Source organism: Pelodiscus sinensis, chromosome 1 (assembly GCF_049634645.1).
Source record: "Pelodiscus sinensis isolate JC-2024 chromosome 1, ASM4963464v1, whole genome shotgun sequence".
Classification (NCBI taxonomy): Eukaryota; Metazoa; Chordata; order Testudines; family Trionychidae; genus Pelodiscus; species Pelodiscus sinensis.
Window position 1 is genome coordinate 310,998,063 of NC_134711.1, and position 18,428 is coordinate 311,016,490.

Below are 18,428 nucleotides of genomic sequence, written 5' to 3' on the forward strand. Positions count from 1 at the left end.
ACATCTGCAGTAGCTTAACATGTCATGGCTTTGCACATTCAGAAGTTCCTGGAAACACCATGATAGCCATCTTTGGCAACATTGACTCTGGGTAGACAAGCCAGGGGTTTATAAAGCATTGTCTCTCATATGTTTATGTAAGCACGCACCAGAGGACAGGTGGAGTTTGGAAACTGCCATGGATGTATGCAGTCTGGCTTGATTTCCAGACGTGCCTCAGAGATGTTCCATTCTCCAGTTAGAATAATGGACCAAACTGAGGTGCAAAGCCCCTGGCAGCCACAGATAGCGGAGGTGGCCTAACTGAGATCAGTTTCATTTTCCTTGCTAGCAAGATGGTGAGCAGATTTGGGACTAGACCAAACATTTAGGATACTCCGTGAGGAAAAAATCTGATGCTACCACTCTGCAACTTCTGATGAAGCCATCCCCAGGACAGAGCCATTTCCAGCGAGAACATCCTGTCTGAGACATTCAAAAATTAGACACAGTTAGGTTGAGAATCCCAGATAATTTCAACTGTTGTGATAAAGCCTGGAGAAAGGTGGGCTTGGAGGGGTGCAGGACCTGATCTATAAAGGACGTGATAATTTTGGGGGCTTGTCTATTGTTTTATAATATAAACGGGAATGGCAGTGACGTTTATTTCCAGCCACAAAGGGAATAGATCATTAGAGTGAAAGTGAAATGTACTCTCTTCGTGAGACACACGCAGAGTGCAGTGTTCCAGCTCAGAGTGACAGGAGCATGAAAACCTGTAGAGTAGGGGCCCCAGACTGCCAGGCACATACCTGTGGAGAGGGCACAGAGGAATGTTTGCAGGGGGTGTGGCAGGGGTCTGGGAGGCAGAGAGGGAGTGCCATACAGCTCCATTCCTGTCCCTGCGTCCAAATCTGGCCTTGGTCCCTTTACACCTGTCCAGAGGGGAATGGGGAGGACAGGGCTAAAAAGTTTGGAGACCACTGCTATAGAGGCTTCTGAAAGGAATGAAGCGAAGCAAAAATGGAAGAAAATTGCTCTTACTTGCCTCTTGTATATTGATTCTGCCATTCTTTCTTATGCTGCAGTTCCATAGGCTAGAGGGAGCCATCAAATTCTTACAGCAGTTGAACCAGTTATTATATTCAACACTTGAACAGCATCTTCCATTTTTTTGTTTTAGTGGATTACAGCTGATATACTGGAATAGAATTCAAAGCTTTCCAGTTCCCAGCCCCATGCTCAACTCATTTGATCACGATGCCACTTCTAAAGCTTGCTTATACAGTACAGAATGGCTAATGGAAGTGTTTGAAGGCAGAGTTCAGAGAATGAATTGCAATATGTAGATCAAAGCTCAGTATTTAATCAAACATTTTTTTGTAATGTAGATGCAAACACCAACTAGAACTGCACTGTCACTTGAAAAATTACCCCATTTTAATTTATTTTTCTATATATGAACACACAACTCAAATTTTGGGGAAATGCAGGGAGAGACCAGCTTCTTCAAGGGCCCTTTAAAGTGACCTTTTCTTCTGTTCCCTGTAGGGTGGATGTCTTTTGATGTACTCCTTTTGATCTATTTCTGTTTAATTTCTGATCTATGTGCCCACTTCTAATAGAAACAGCTGATCAATAGCAGCCAGGAAAAGCTGAATCCAGGTCTGCTGGATTAGTGTGACGAGAGATTAGCAGCCTACCTAGAATGTCAGGAAGGGTAATGCTGAAAGCATTCAGTTGTCTTCAAAAGGCAGTAGGTCTTTGAAGACATATTCTCTTTGGCTACGTCTAGATGGGCATGATTTTCTGCAAATGCTTTTAACGGAAAAGTTTTTCCGTTAAAAGCATTTGTGGAAAAGAGCATCTAGATTGGCATGGACGCTTTTCCACAAAAGCACTTTTTGTGGAAAAGCGTCCGTGCCAATCTAGACACGGTTTTGTGCAAGAAAGCCCCGATCGCCATTTTCGCCATCGGGGCTTTTTTGCGCAAAACAATACCACGTTGTCTACACTGGCCCTCTTGCGCAAAAGTATTTGCACAAGAGGGCTTTTGCCTGAACGGGAGCAGCATAGTATTTCTGCAAGAAAACTGACAATCTTACATGAGATCATCAGTGTTCTTGCGGAAATTCAAGCGGCCAGTGTAGACAGCTGGCAAGTTTTTCCGCAAAAGCAGCTGTCTAGACTTGCCAGTCTAGACACAGCCTTTATGTATATCGAAATGGAAGAGGCATCTGACGGGTGGCCTCTAGGCAGAGCTGTAAACAGATATTTGAGCCAAGTGTAATTCTTTGCAGGATAACAGGGTAAATGTTTCAAAACCACCAGAGCCATTTTCAAAAGTAGCTTGGGCATTTAGCTGATGTGTGACTGACAGTCCATGGGATTTAGGCTCCTCAGTTGCTAGGCTGCTTTTGAAAATGCTGCTGCTCTTTAATGATAGCAATCACAATTTTTGTGTAGAGACGAGTGCAGGCTACACGCCCACTCTTCAGTCTTTACGTAGGCAAAACAATTGCTGACTTCAGGATCTGACCCCGCACTTATTTGGGGGGAGGGAGAAGAGGGATGTAGACAGGAAATGTAAAAGCAAAATCCCTAATCCTTATTTGTGGTTACTGTTCTTTAGAAAACCTGCACTTATGGCCATGAATAACTTAGGATCAGCCCTTTTCATTGGGAGAGCTCCCTGTATAAGGACTGAGAACCAAATTCTGCTTTCAGACTAGTGAATACTTCCAGATCAGTGGTGTTACTTGATGTCTAGTCTGGATTTAAGAGCAGAATATGGATGATTAGAATTGGACTGCAAAACTTGTTGTGGTGTTTAAATTCCCATGATACTGTCTTTTGCATATCATAACTTTTTGTGAGCTAGGTGTGTGAAGTGTGTCTTTGGAGGTATAACCTTGCGCAGAAGGAATTTCAATAGAATGACTCAATCTGTCAATATTTTCTCTGATGATATGTAGATTGAAAATGTAAAATATGCGGCCTAAGGAAGGGTAGAGTTCAGGTCCTCTCTTCATGTTCGGAATCACTGTGTAAAAAAATCAGTTTCTTAATCCCGAAAAGGCTCTGGGCTAATAATTTGCATTGTCTGTGAACACTAATCCTGGAGCCTCTTGCATCCAAGTCAGCTATCCCTGAACTTATTCTTAAAATGCATGTGACTTTAGTATGTAAGAAAGGGGATAGATCTTCTGCTTATCCAGGTACAGCATGAGCAGCAGCAGTTGAGATTTCCTACTTACACTTGCGATTGTGGCTTATCCCTGATTTAGGAGAATTCACTTCTCACTTTGTGCTGTCTCAGTCCCTGACCTCTCCACTGAGCTTGCCAGCAGTGGGATACATCAATTTCACTGTTTCTTGTGTACTTTGAAGTGTTATGCTACAAATGTCTTCTCACAAAATTTCTTCTTCCTGCATAGGGAAAGGTGGTAAGAAGCTTGCTTCCAGAACAAAGAGAAACAAACTGAAAAGAGGACTCTCACATTTGGATTATGTCTTCTACAAGCATGTCACAGCTGAATTTTCATATTTATAGCCTTCACGCTAACCAACTTGTTGTTGTTCTCTTGTAGTTCTAATGCATTGGCTACAACCTTAGACAAACCACAGGAAAGGTCAAAGAAGGTAGCTGTGTCACCAGCAAAGGTAGGTTAAGCAATGGTATGCCAGGAATGGCTTTTTAAAGCTAATCTTTTGCCACTTTGACACTCCACTAAAAAACAGGGAGAATTTAGACAGAAGAATCAAAACTTTAGGATATTGCTGAAGGCAATGGTGCATGATGTATAAAATGGCGGATTGATAGGATTCCTCTTCAGCATGTTTGAGAGGCAGACAGAAATTTTTCATCCCTTACCTATATATGGAGCCAATATAGACCTCTTCACCCTCCAGAGAGAATTGCCTCCGTTTTATTTTGTTCCAATTTCGCTTGAATCTTCTCATAGGTCTGAATCCCTTTTGGGAGTCACAATAGCAGAAATGAGACTATCAAAGGGTTTGTTTCCCTGCCACACTGTATCAGTGTAGCTACATCAATACAGTGCATCTAGTGATGGGAAAGCATCACATGCTGATATAGTGCAGTATAGACAGCACTTTAAGTTGATGTAACCGTACATCACTGCAGGGAAGAAGGATTCACACTCCTGAGCAACATAAGTTATATTGACTTAACCGGTAGTGTAGACAGACCCTAAAGTTTGGTTTGCACTGGAAACTTACATCAGCATAGCTTTGTCTCTCAGAGGTGTGAAAAATCCACACCTGATGAGAGGTTAAGTTGACCTAAACCACAGCATCAATGGTACGAGGCTGACAGAAGAATTCTAATATTGAGCTAACTATCGCTTCTAGAGGAGGTGGATTCATTACAACAGTGGGCAAATTCCTCTTGCTATATTGTCTCTATTGAAGTGCACTGCAGCTGTGCTCCTGAAGCGCTTAGTTCACAAAGGAGGGGTTTTCAAATGTCCTAGGTCTGTTCCTGCTGGCTTTAAAGGGAGTAGAGTTAGACTAAGCACTTGCACAATCCTTTAACGTCACTATTCTGCCACTTCTTCTGTCTGTCTTATGAGAGGCATGTTTAAACCTTATTCTGCATTGGTGACATCCTGGTATTTTCATGTTTTTGTTACTACTACAGTTCTGTTAAACTTATGACATATGTTTTATGTCCATTCTTTTCTAGGAAAGGAAAAATCCATTTAATGACTTTACTGCACCCGAACACAACATAAAAAGTAGGGCCTCAGAAAGTGGAACTACTGACGTATCCCAGATGCCAAATGAAGGTAAAACTATTTTTTTCTTTAAATCTACATGTTTTATAAGTAATTCTTCAGGGGTATTGTCACCAAGTTGACTGTCATTTTCCTGAGACAATACATTTTCTGGGGGGGAGGGGAGGGAAATCTTTTAAAAATCCTGTACTAAAGCAGAATTTAGCAGAGTTTTACCTATTGTCTCATGAGCCTGTGTCCTGCCTGTTCTTCAGGACTGTGCTGTAATTAAAAACCCACAGCAGGCTCAGGTCTTCTGACTTGGACTATTGGGGCTTGTGCTAAGGAGCTGTTTAACAAAACACCTACTAGGGATGGTGCTTGGCCCTGCCATGAGTACAGGGAACTGGACCTGATGACCTCTCAAGGTTCCTTCCAGTTCTGTGATTCTACAATATAGACTTTTAGGCTTGGACTGATGCCCAAGCCATAGGACCCTAATGTCCGAGTCCAAATATCTGTTGTGCAATTAAACAGACTCTTAGCCCAGGCCCCAGTTAGCTGACCTAGGCCAGCTGCAGGTGTCTAACTGCAGTGTGGACATAAGAACATAAGAACGGCCGTACTAGGTCAGACCAAAGGTCCTTCTAGCCCAGTACCCTGTCTGCTGACAGTGGCCAGCACCAGGAGCTCCGGAGAGGGTGGACCGAAAACAGTGATCAGCGATTTGTCTCCTGCCATCCTTCTCCAGCCTCTGACAAACAGAGGCGAGGGACACCACTTCTATCCCCTGGCTAATAGCCTTTTATGGACCTAACCTCCATGAAATTATCTAGCTTCTCTTTAAACTCTGTTATAGTCTTAGCCTTCACAGCCTCCTTTGGCAAGGAGTTCCACAGGTTGACTACACGCTGTGTGAAGAAGACAAACCAGTATCCACCCAGCTGAGTAGGGGAGCTTCCGTATTACAAAGTTCTTGAGGATTCATTGGCACAAAAGCAGTTTAAGATATTCTCTTTTCTGTCTTTGCAGCAGTCTCAATCATTGCTTCTCTTGGCTCAGCAGCAGGGGATCAAGCTAGGGTCCTAACATTTGATCTCATCCTCATGTTGTTTCTTTGACAGACTTGATATCAGAAGGGACCATCATGATCATCTAGTCTGACCTCCTCCACGTTGCAGGTCACAGGACCTTACCCACCCACTTCCTTAACAAACCAACCCCCTAACTTGGGCTGAGTTATTGAACTCCTTAAATCATGATTTAAAGACTTCAAGTTAGAGAGAATTCACCATTTACCCTAGTTTAAACCTGTAAATGACTCATGCCCCATACTGCAAAATTACTTATCCTGCTTTCTGCCATGATGCTTGCCAATAGGGGAAGGGGACAAGTGTGTACTAACTGCATTTTTTTTATAACACTTGTCCTAAGTGGGCAAGTTTTTACTAAGTTTTCCATGTGACTCTGACAACATTGTACAAAAATTGACAGACACAAATACAAGACACAGTAATAAAAATGAACTCTACAAGAACTGTACTGATTAAATGTTTACAGAGCTCTGACTTTTGAGTTATGTTTCTTTGTGGTAAGAATGCCTGTCTATCAGCACTCTATAGTACAAAGAAGTTAAATCTAATATAAAGTTGGATAACTTCTTAGTTTTCTAATTTACTTGTTCCAAGAGTGGGTACTTTTATATTGCTTAATGCTTTGACCATTCATGTTATCTTTGTCTTTTTGCATTAAATCCTAGAGCTGCAAAAATGCTTTTGCCTTGTCTTTTTTATGTAGAACACTTGATGCTTAAACTAAATGCATGCACTTAAGCTTGATCTGTTTTGCAGTATGTTTTTCACTCTTTCCCTTGTATGCATGTCTTGTCTTTGCAGAGTCACTGTCACCTTCAAAGGAGAGCCAATCCAAGAGAAACTTACTAAACAATAGGTCAAAGGAACATAGGCAGGCTTCTGGAGAACTAACTGATGAGTCCCAGAGAGAGGTAGATCAGCCTCCTGTACCAAAAGCTAGAAAAGTCATCTACAAAATAACAGATCCCATGTTGGAGAAAGATGGTTCTTTTCCCAAACCTGCTAAAAGGACCGATTGGGGTAACGGTGCTGGCACACCACCTAGGGGGATTCTGAAACGCAGTTCGAGTTCAAGTTCCACTGATTCAGAAGTTCTTCGTGTTAATCAGATTTTTGACCAACAGAGTAAGACTGGATTGCCCTCTTTACCTGCTCTCGAAAAAGTAGCTGAAACAAATCCTCCTGCAGAAGACTCCTCACAAAATTCTCTAGAAAGACTAAAGCAGGTTAGGTTCTCTTCCAGTATAGGTAAAAGCCAACCTCTTCAAAGCCCTCAGCTGCACCATGGCAAAGATATAGGAGAGTTTGACTTACTGGAATCAGACTATGTTAAGAATGGAGAAAATGACACCAGTAGGTTAGATGCACTTCAAAATGAACAAACCCTCCCTATAAAATCTCCACACTCGCAATCTTCTGCTTTAGATGTTAAAGCAATAGACAGAAATGTCTCACAAGAAGAGAGATCACCATATGTATCCGATGCTAACAGGTCATGCCTACCAGTAAATGAAACCTTGCAGTTTAAGACAAGTTCTTCTGTGGAACCTGTAACTCCAAGAAAATCCTCCAGTAATATTTCACCAAATGTCAAGAAAGTGCAAACTGTTGATGAAACATTGTCTCCAGATACATCCAAACAGTCCCTGAATCCTGACTTGGAGTCACCAAAATACACTATTGGTAAGACAACACAAGTCAAATGAGTTAATATTGAGATGGGTAAATAACAATTTAAAAAATAGTCATAAATCTGCCCAGTAATATTCTAATCAGAGAGAGAGAGGGAGAGAGCGTTCTGTATTTTCCAGAATATTTCTGCTTGTTTACTAATTTTACTGGTTTCACACACACTAAACAACTTAATATTTAGCATGTTAGAAAATACTTATCTGAACATTCAGTCTTTGGGAATATGCTCTGTTAATTTCATTTTTTTAAAACAGAAACTGGTTAATAACTTTCCCAGGCTGAAATGTGGATAAGCATATTTATTAGCAACGAGAGAGACACATATATGGACCAAACATATCCTTACCCAAGCAAAACTCCTGTGTTAAAGTCTTTGCTAGCTTTGCCTGCATAAAGACTGAAGAAATTGATCAAATACTGTCTGTTGTTAGTAATAATGGAACTATGATTTGGGGTTTTTAACATGTATGATTAAATAAGAAATGTCAGTTAAATGGAAACAAAATACAGTAAAACTCCAATTGGCGGGCATCCAGTGTTTCGGTACTCCTGATAGTCCGGCACCAACTGGAACCCGGAAGTGCTCCAGCCAGACGGACAATTGGAGCTTCCCAGAGGTGGCGACGGAGAGGGGGTGAGAGGCAGGCAGCTATTTAAGGCAGGCGGGGGAGGGGGGGAGCACTGTGAGGGGCAAACCCTCTGCCGTGTTGCGGGGAGGCGGTGGAAGCCCTGCGCAGCTGGCTTGCAAGTGAGGAAACTCAGCCACCAGCTTGTCAGCGGTGGTGGCGGAGAGGGGGCGAGAGGCAGGCAGCGTTCCCTACCGACCCCCATCCTCCTTAAACATCTGCCTGCCTCTCGCCCCCTCGCCGCCACTGCCGCTTGCAAGCTGGCTGCGCGGGGCTTCCACCGCCTCCCCGCAACACGGTGGAGGGTTCGCCCCTCCCCGCGCCGTTCCCCGCCAACTCCCACCCCCAGCGCAGTGCGGGTCCCAGGAGACCCATCACAGCACCCCGCCAGAGTACCTCCCGATACTCTGGCATATCCGATAATCCGGCACCCTTTGAGTCCCAAGGGTGCCAGATTATCGGAAGTCTACTGTATAACTGTTGAAATAATGAAAAATACATTTTTGAGTAAGAATCACCATGCCATAATTATAAGCAAACATAAATGTTTCTGAAGAGCAAACCATTTCTAAAGTTTTAATTTGGATCAAGGCTTTACTTATTCATAAATTATTCTAGTTTTATTCTACAAGCCTATTTTAATTGCTGTGCTGCCAGTATATCCATATTCTTCCCAAAAGAACAAACATGTGGGCGATATGTGTGTTAGCTTGCACAGCAGGCTGACAGCCACTGCGGGCCCTGGGGCAAGGTTGTGGGCGCTGGCTCTGCGCCCCTGGAAGGAGTGGGGGCCAAGGGCTGTCAGCCCTTAGTGCTTCCAGGACCGAGGCACTGGACTCCAACCCTCAGAGCTGCATGGAATTGCGCTCTGGCACTCACAACAGTTCAAAGGGGGCCGGGGCCCCAGCCGCCACTGCTGTAGTAGCAAATTGCCTCCTTTGCCCTGCCCCATGCTGGTGGGCCTGAGATTGTGTAATTTGTAGTGGTGATTTGCTGGAAAGTGAAGCATCATGTGGCTGTCTAGACGAGGACTCTCTTAACCCACAATTTTTTTAATCACAGCCATTATGATGCAAAACAAAAACAAATCTCAATTATTTATGTACCCCATGAAGAAATTTTGTGGTTTTTACCTCATCTCAAGATACTGCTAACTCATCCCTGCAAAAGGCAAGGAAACCACCCTTACTTTTGGTTGTAAATTGGTTGTAAACTTTGACAGGCTCTCAAGAGCGAGTCCTCCCAACCCCATCACATCACTCTTTATGTTGGGTTTTTTATTGCTGGTCTTGTTTAAGTTTTAAAAATAACAAGCAGTAATGGGAAGGGGAAACAAGGTATGATGATGAGCACTAGTAGTGTTTTTTTATCAAGCTGGATGGAAAATCTGTTTCAGCAAAATCATATATTTATCAACTCCTTATCATGAAAGGTACTTTTATGTTACAGATCAGCAGCCACTTTCTGCTAAGACAAAATCTCCTCAGTTGCCAAATGCCAGCTCTGCAGACCTTCAACAAGGTAAGCCTGTTCTTGTTGAGGATCAAAGGGCTAAAACCACTTCCAAGCCTGACAAGCATGCTTCTGAGTTCATTAAGGCAGCTGATGAATCCATATCAAAAGTATTAGATTGGTTTAAAAGAAGCTCCAATACTGGTGATGAGAAAACTCCATCGGTAACCTCCCAAGGGAGGGAGTCTAAAGAAGAACTGAACTTACCACCCACGACAGGAGTCTTACATAGAAATGATACTGGACTTAGCACAGATGAAAATACACAACTGATTGACTTGTCACTTGGAAGTAATGGGAAGCAAAGCAGTGTTTTGCCTGCATCAGCTGATGCAGGAGACATACAAATATTAAAAGTAGGAAAAAAAGAAAATCAAAATCAAGAGATTCAAGGAACAGACTATAACAAAGGACCTACTGTACTTGGAAAGAGCAAAAGTGGTAGAGAGAAGATACATTTACAGTTCACTGATCTCCCAGTTACTAAATTAGATGAAACAAATATTCTTAAAAAATCAGGTGCAGACGGCAAAATGTTATACAAACCAGAGAATGAAAGTGCAGCATATAAAGAACCAACATTTCTTGACGATGGAAAAGGCAAACCAGGTTCAAATAATTTCATTTCTCCTGAAAAGCTAAATGAAGAGTCGATATTGAAAACTAATGTGCAAACAGGAATTCCAAAAGAAGAGAAAAGGAGCACTATCAAATCTCTCGTAGAGGAAGACCATGTTCAGTCACAGACTGGATTTGATAATAAAGGAAGAGAGAGAAAAGAACCTGGTTTACTGGATCAAGGAGTTATGCAACTAGATTCAAACAGCTCTAGGAGTAAACTACCCATTTTGTCACAGCATGAATCCAAACAGCCATCTCCAGTACAAATCTCAGATGATGAGACTGAACAAAAGAGAAGTGTAAGGGATATTAGGGCCTTTTGGGAAAGGGACAAAATTGGCCCCAGGCATACAACTAAGGAAGGTGTTTTAAATACAACCCCATCAGCAAGTAGCACAATACAATACATCGGTAAAGAAAGTAGCAAAGTAAAACCTGCTGATGTTTCTGCAGCATTCTTATCAAACGAATCAAAAGATCAAAACAAGTATCATTTGGTTTCATTTAGAAGAGTTGAATTAGGTGATGATGAGACATCTAAAGATAAATTTCTAAAGTCGTCAAAGACTGGGACAGATACAATGGATAAATCCAAATCGGATCATGCTGTTGAGAAGCCCAAAAAAACACTTGAATCTGATGGTAAGGTTAATGAATTTACAAAATTGCCAAAAGCAAACCACTTGAAACCAGGAATTGGTTTTACTTCTGCTTCACCAAACAAGTATGAAGATGGGAAAGAAGTATCTTCAGAAAATGACAGAATTCCCTCTTCTACGCAGCAGAAGCCCAGCTTTAAGGTTTTGTCTTTGAAGGAAAAAATAGATGAGGAGTCTAAGAATCAAATTTCCAACCCATTGCAATTTGAGAGTTTGAGAACCTTTTGGGATATTGGAGCTAAATCACAGAATAGGACCAGTATGGAAAATGAAACCACTTTCCCAAGTAGTAATAGTTCACTAACTTACCAAAAAGAGTCAAAGGAACTCAAAGGAAGCAGAGCAGAAATGAGTCAGGAGGAGGTGATGGTTCCACAACAAAATCAATTTTCCTTGAGGGAAAAAACAAAGAAAATAAACATCAAAGTACCCGAGTCACCTAGACAGGAAGGGCAGCCCATTCCTTGGTCAGTGAATCTGACACGAACAGAAAATGCAGAATCTGTCCAGATAGTGGGGAAAAATGTAGGAAACTCTGTGATCTCAAAACCTAAAGAAAAGGTGGATCTTCCAGAGCAAGAAGTTAAAGAATATATTGAAAAAATGATTGATCCATCAAAAGTGCAGCATAGCACATTTAACAGTGGCTTACAGAAACTGCTTGAAGAGATGTCTCAGGCACCCTTGCTAACATCCCAACCGGCTGGTGTTAAAGGTGTTCCAAGAAAAGAGTTGGGACTTGATCAACATCTAATTTTTTCTGCAAAAGCAATTCAGAGCAAGACTGCTCCCACAGACTACAAGGAACAAGCAGCAGAATCTCCTAAAGAGGAGGTTGTAGAGACTGTAGACAAAACTGTTGCTCCATCAAAAGCTGAAGTTGATGCATTTAATGCTGCATTAGAGAAATTGCTAAAGGAAACAACATTCTCTTCTAGTCAGAATGTACCAGAAAATATTTCTGAAGAGACGGTTTCTTGGCCAAGTCAGAGAAGATTTTTTGAAAAGGTGATGGAACGGAGTCACAACACTTTTCCTAGTTATCAAAGAGAGGTAGTACTTCCTCAAGAAGTAAAAGAAACTATAGAAAAATCAGTTGTTCCATCCAAAAATGAATTTGATGAACTTAAAATTGGTTTAGAGAAGCTGCTTAAGGAATCTGATGCTTCCTGTCCATTAGATCAGTCAGCAGATGGGGATGAAAATGTCTGGAGAGAAAGTTCTCATAAAGAAGTCATCCCAAACTCTTCTCAAAAGACACCATGTCCTAACATAGCTACTTATGTCATGACCCAGAATGAATCACAGCCTCCTGGAGAAGCAGTCTCAGAGACTGTGGAAAAAACCATTGTTCCACCAAAAGCTGAATTCCACAATCTGGACACAGGTTTAAAGAAACTACTTAAGGAAGCATCTGTAATCTCACCATCGTACAAGATAGAAAACCGTAACAAAGCAGTGCCTGAGAATATGCCTGAAGAAGATAAGCACACATTTTATAAGAGGGTCATAAAGATTGAGCAGGCTACTTCTCCTGTTGCCCATGAAAGGGCTGGGACTCCAAATGAGACTAGGACTGCAGAGAGAACTGCAGTTCCATATCAGGATAACGTTAGCTCAATCAGTACACGCTTGGAGAAACCAAATGGTGGGGCAGCTAAAATGCCATTACCTTTACATGCAAAAAGTGGAAAATATGTAAGCTCTCAGCCAGAGGATCGGACTTATTATCCTGTTTCTCCTGGTAATCATCAGGAAGTGACTGAAATACTGGTAAAAACAGTTCAGGCAAAACCTGAACTCCATGAATTTAATGCTAGTTTGCAGAAACTGCTTCAGGAAGCTTCTGAAATGTCACCTTCTGAACAAAAAAGCATTGACAACGTGATGCATGTTAGGATACAGCCTTGCGAACAAGATATCGACTATCCTCAAGAAGTAAAAGAAACCATAGAAAAAGTTGTTGCTTCTTCCAAATCAGAACCCAGTGAATTTAATGCTAGCTTACAAAAATTGCTTACGGAAGCCTCTGAAATGCCTCCTGCTGAACTGAAAAGATTGGACCATGAGACATACAGTATAGTGAATGTTAAAATACAGTCTAATAGGCATGTGGATTCTGCTTACCAGCAAGAAGTAAATGAAACGGTCAAAAAATCTGTTGCTACTTCCAAATCAGAACTCAATGCATTTCATTCTGGACTAGAGAAATTGTTGATGGAAGTCTCTGAAATGGAAACTCCTGAACTGAAAAGCATGGACAGTGGAATGCGGAGGAGTGTGGGGATACAGCCTAATCAGGGCTTAGATTTGACTTACCAAGAAGCTATTGGCCACCCGCAAGAAGTAAATGAAACCATAGAAAAAGCTGTTGCTCCTTCCAAATCTGAGCTTGGAGACTTCAATACTAGTTTGCAGAAACTGCTTAAGGAAGCCTCTGAAGCTCCTCCACCTCTTAAACTGAAAAGCTTGGATAGTGAAATCCAGAGTATGACGCAGCCTAATCAGAGTGTGCATTTCCCTTACCGACAAGAGCTGGACCATCCCCAAGAAATAAGAGAAACTGTGGAAAAAACTGTTGCTCCAACAAAAGCAGAGTGCAGCGAACTAAATATCTGCTTAGAAAAACTTCTCAAAGAAGCATCTGAAGTTTCATCTCGGCTGCCAACAAAGATGGGAAAACAGGAAACACCCAATGACGCAGAAAAGGGAAGTCTAGGCGTTAAAATGCCACACTCTGGTCCAAGTGCTTCAAGTGGCTATCGCACAGAGTTTAAGATACCAATCAAGAGTGAGACTGTGAAACAAAATGACAAAGCTGTAAAGGAAGATCGTGTGTTAAATGAAGTGAGAGTTTCTGCTCTCCCTGAAAGAAATGTAGCATTTGAGAAAACAGAACAGACTAATCTAGAATCGACTGAAACCCTTCCCAAGGAAAAAGAGAAGGGTACACCTGTTATCAAGACCTATAAGATGGATATAAATGAAAATAAAGCAAAGGAAGAAACAGAAAAGGATTATGATAAATGTACTTCCTTAGCAGATGTCAGTGAAGCAACATCTGAAGTGAATGCACCATCTAGATTCAGGAGAGCAAGCACACCACTTAAAGATAAGCGCTCCTCCAAAATAAGTAAAGTGGAGGTGTTTTTAGCATCTCCATATGAGGAAAATGATGCCATAAGTTTTGGCTCTGACCTTTCAGGTTCAACATGTGAGCATTTTTGAATTCTTAATCAGTATTTCTGCATTTTTATTACTTTTTCATTTTTATATATTTAAGAAATATGGGTAGAATTTTTGATAACCTACCTTAAGAATGGTGGACCAAAAGCATGAGTGAAATTCTCCTTTTTCTTAACTGAAGGATTTGGGCATAAATTCTCTGTGCCTGAGTCAGCAGATGTTTTGTAAAGGCATGCATTCAATGTGGCTTGCAAGCCAGGGAGTTAGGCTGGAATAAACCTATTGCACTGACTGTATAGAAACAGTCAGGCTTGCCGCATCTCTTTCTTGCAGCAGTTTGTTCATTGTGGGATCAGTCAGTTCTGTTATTTAAGCTTTGGGCTTTAGAGCTTCTTTTTTTACAATGTTTCACTAGCTGATGTAAGACAGGCACCCCACTAGCAAGGGATATCTTGCTAAACCAGGGATTTATTTCTGCTTTCCATCTGTACTTTCCAGTTTCAAAAACAAACCACAGTGTGCAAAGGAGAAGGCCCACCCCTGACTTAATCAACTCATTGCTACAGGCCACTGCACCAGACCTTGGTCTGTGTTCATTTTCTTAGTGGTTTTTTTTTCCACTGAAAAATTAGTATTCAAAGAGAGATGCAACTGGAACAAATGGAGTGGCTCTGGTCTCCTGCACAGAGTGTGATAGGCAGTGTTGATATAATTGAACGATTGGAGTCACTTCTGATGGAGGGTTAATTTAATAATTTTTTTCTCAGAAATCAGGATTGTTCCCCTTAACTGGAGAGGCTGAGAAACCTTTGATGTTTCCAAAGGCTGCCATCTGTGATCATTAATGCCTCACTTGGGCAAAACATAACTGAAGCTAATAAGACTTTTGGCCTAAGGGAAGAATAAGTAAAACTTAAGAGCTCCAGAGTTTGTGCCATAGCTGAAGGGAAGTATTCTGGGTCAGTTTTATTCCTGGGGAAAAGTGGGGGAAGGTGGTAGCAAGGGATGAGATGGCACATGGGACTGCCAACTGGGACAAATGAGCCCATTAACTAAGAGCTGAATCTGTCCTGTGGTGGTAGCAGTTGAGCTTTCATGTGGCTGCTATTTAGACTCTGTTTGTTTGTTTTTAATTAAAGTAATTAATTAATTTAATTAATTCATCCTTATTATTAAAATAACACCCACTGTTAGCACCCGTCAGGATGAAGTTCTATATTAGGGTTTGGGTTTCGAGCTAGCCTCCTTCTTCTTGGTAGATTCAGCTAAGTCAACAGTGTTATGGCAGCTTCAGGTTAAATTTCCAACATACGTATTCCTGAAAGCCTGTGTCTTAAGGTACGTCTAAACTACATTTTTTTTTTTCCTTCTTCCGATCTCACGTTCAAAAGAGCATCTTTCCAGAAGGTAGTCTGGACACGGTTTTTTCAGGAGAAAAAACCTTTTTTGAAAAAAAATGTAAACCTCATTTTTTAAGGAAGAGCGTTTTTTTCCAAAAAGGGTTTTTTTTTCTGAAAAAAATGCACCCGGACTTTCAGTTTCGAAAGATCCTCTTTCAAAAGTGAGATTGGAAGAAGATATGCAAATTCCCATAGACATAGCCTTAGTAATATCAGGTCCTAGAAGATTTACCCAGTGTTGCTTGGATCCTTAATTCAAATTAGTTTGGTTTTTCTTCATTTAAGTCATTGTTCTGGAGTAGGACTGGGGATGAGGAGATTAAGTATACAGGCTGCTTTGGGGAGACAGGACAACTCCAGGCTCCTCTCACATCATCAGCTTGAGTCCAGGTGAGACATGCCTATTCATGTCTGCTGCAGCGGGCAGTGGAGGAATGTATATCCCCTGATGGTGGGACAGACACACAAAGAGACAAGCTTTTTAAAATATATAGTAGATAGCTGTCCCTTTCTCCACCTCTGCCTCTTGCTGGCCCAATGGGGTTATAGCTGTTCCAGTCCCTATTTCTGGCTCCTTGCTGCCCCCAGTGATCATTGGACAGCACTACTGTTGCAGCTAGCAGACTCCTCCCTTTCCATTTTAAGAGTAACAATTTAATTCCAGGCACATCCCATTGTCCTGGCACAACTAAACCCTTACCTTACTTTAAGTTATAAGAGGAAGCTGCATACCAAATATGGTGGTCCTAGCTCCAGCTTAGCTAGCAGCTTAGGAAAAGTTCTCGAACAAACAGGCTCACTGACAGACGGACGCATATTTCTAAAATATATAGTAAGATTAAATTCTGTGTCTATTGAACCTGCTGGTCTTTTGTAGCGCATGTATTTTTATCTAGTAATTTTGAATTCCATTATGCCTCCAAATCCATGACTAAACCCTGTCAGCTTTCCCTAATTTTTCTTTTGATCTTTCACAGTTGTCAAAACTAGAATTTTTAATGTTTTACTAAGGGTTAAAAATCTCTCTTCATTGGTTAAAAATAGCAGTTGATTTCTAAGTGGCTCTCGCTTAAAGCATGTGTGTCTGTTTGTGCAGTGTTTATGTATTTTGTCTTGTGACAGGTTCAGAAGAAGAATTAGATCCTATTTTGAAGGCTTTGAAAAGGAGTGCAGATAGGCAAAGGCCTTCCAAAAGTCTAGAGGACATTCCATCAGCCACATCAAGTGAGCACAAAGCTTGTCTGCTGTCTTCCATGCCCCCAACTAAACTTAAAAATACTTATATACTATCTTTCCACACATCTTCACCCAATTGGCACACTAATATTCCAATAATGGGTTTTGGCAGGAAAACTGTCCTCAGAATGAGCATCCAAAATATATAAATATTTTATAACACTACTTCTGATTAAGAAAAAAGGAGCAGTGCACCCATCTAAATGGTGCTTTTGACCAAGTTTTTATTTCAATACTGCATGCTCATTTTGAACACTCATTCCTGGATTTCTTTCTCAGTCACAGCTGAATATAAAATAGGCTTCTTTTTTACACGCTTTATTGAGGCATGATTCGTTCCCTCATCTCCTCTCACATTCCATGCAGAGAGCCATCTTTGTAACAATGATTATACCTGGAATGGCAGGAAATAGGAGGGCAAGGATGCAATTGCCATGTCCATTCCTATTTCCACTAGCAAGCTTTAAAGAAGGTTTAAAGAACGCTTAACTCTTCTTTCCCACTAGCTATAAATCCATAAATGTCTGTGCTGTGACTGAGAAAATATTTAATCCTGTCCTCCCATTTGCGTGGGGCTTTTTAAAGCTAGAGCAGACTTGAGTTTCCTGAAATAGTCTCTCAGTGGTTACAGTTTTCTCTTATGGGCCAGCTCTATTTATAAATAACTTGCATGGAGTTTACACAGTAGTGTTCGTATAAACGTATCCACTCAGCAGCCTTCTGAGAAATATGCATTGCATTGGTCTTAACCAGTATGGCTTTGCTCAGTAGTGGACTTTATGCTTGTTTTGTCATAAGGAGATAGGCAAACCCCCAAAGAGGTATTCAATAAATACCCATTTGTGAGTGAAATCAGGTACGAGGCAAATTGAGTGGCGCATGTGAGAGCAAGCTGTACTGACTTGAGTAAAGTTGCACATACTTGCACCAGCAGTAAATTTGGCTCAGAGTTCCTGTTTAAATTTTGCAATTAAATGTGTTCAAAGTTTCACTCACACTTATGTTCACAGTTGTGTATTTTTGCAATAATTTGTTGATTGCTATGCATAATTGGGAAAATGAGTGAAACTTCATGCACATAGATATTTGTGAATAGAGCCATGGGTTTTGGAAGGAGCTGGTCACTTCAGGCATCTTACTCTAATTTAAAATACAGATATAAAAATTCTTATTTCTCTTTATTTTTCATGTGCTGTCGCTTATTTGTAACTGCCTGTAGGACCTCATGCATCCACGTAGCACTGTACTGATGTAACCTGTATTAAACAATAACATGGGAGCTCCCTTTTGTAGCATAGTAGTTGCATTTTGTAATCCAAGTAGAAAGTGTTTGTTATATGGACAGCATTTAACCTTGTGCTTTGTGCATTTAGCCTTGGCTATGCCTCTTCTGATTTTGACCTTATTTATTATAAACTCTGTGGCTGGCACTATAATCCATACTGCCTTCTTGAACAGCAATCTTACTAACTGTTCCTTTTTCCTGCACAGATAAAGGAAAAGTAGATATGCCAAAAGAAGAATTAGTACTTAGTGCTGAAGATGGTAAATATCTTATTTGTGTCTGCATGAACATAGTATTTTTTTTTAGTGTCCTCCACTCACCAGCCAAAGAGTTGGTGAATTTCAGAATTGTATCACTCGTATATGGTAATTTCTGCGTGATTTAAATACTTGGGTAGCA

The 18,428-nt window shown here is 41.1% G+C and overlaps 1 protein-coding gene across 6 annotated transcripts in view; it reads left to right on the forward strand.

Annotated features, from left to right (window-relative positions):
- Positions 1 to 18,428, forward strand: part of SYTL2 (synaptotagmin like 2) — a 91,579-nt gene that overhangs the window by 54,565 nt on the left and 18,586 nt on the right. For 5 of the 6 annotated variants that reach the window (XM_075919415.1, XM_075919419.1, XM_075919417.1 and 2 more), the window contains 6 exons: positions 3,570 to 3,642; positions 4,688 to 4,790; positions 6,614 to 7,495; positions 9,580 to 14,136; positions 16,631 to 16,732; positions 18,236 to 18,289. In XM_075919415.1, coding sequence (XP_075775530.1) covers positions 3,570 to 3,642; positions 4,688 to 4,790; positions 6,614 to 7,495; positions 9,580 to 14,136; positions 16,631 to 16,732; positions 18,236 to 18,289 — 5,771 coding nt within the window. The remainder of the gene's footprint in view (positions 1 to 3,569; positions 3,643 to 4,687; positions 4,791 to 6,613; positions 7,496 to 9,579; positions 14,137 to 16,630; positions 16,733 to 18,235; positions 18,290 to 18,428) is intronic. The other variant, XM_075919420.1, reaches the window with a different exon arrangement.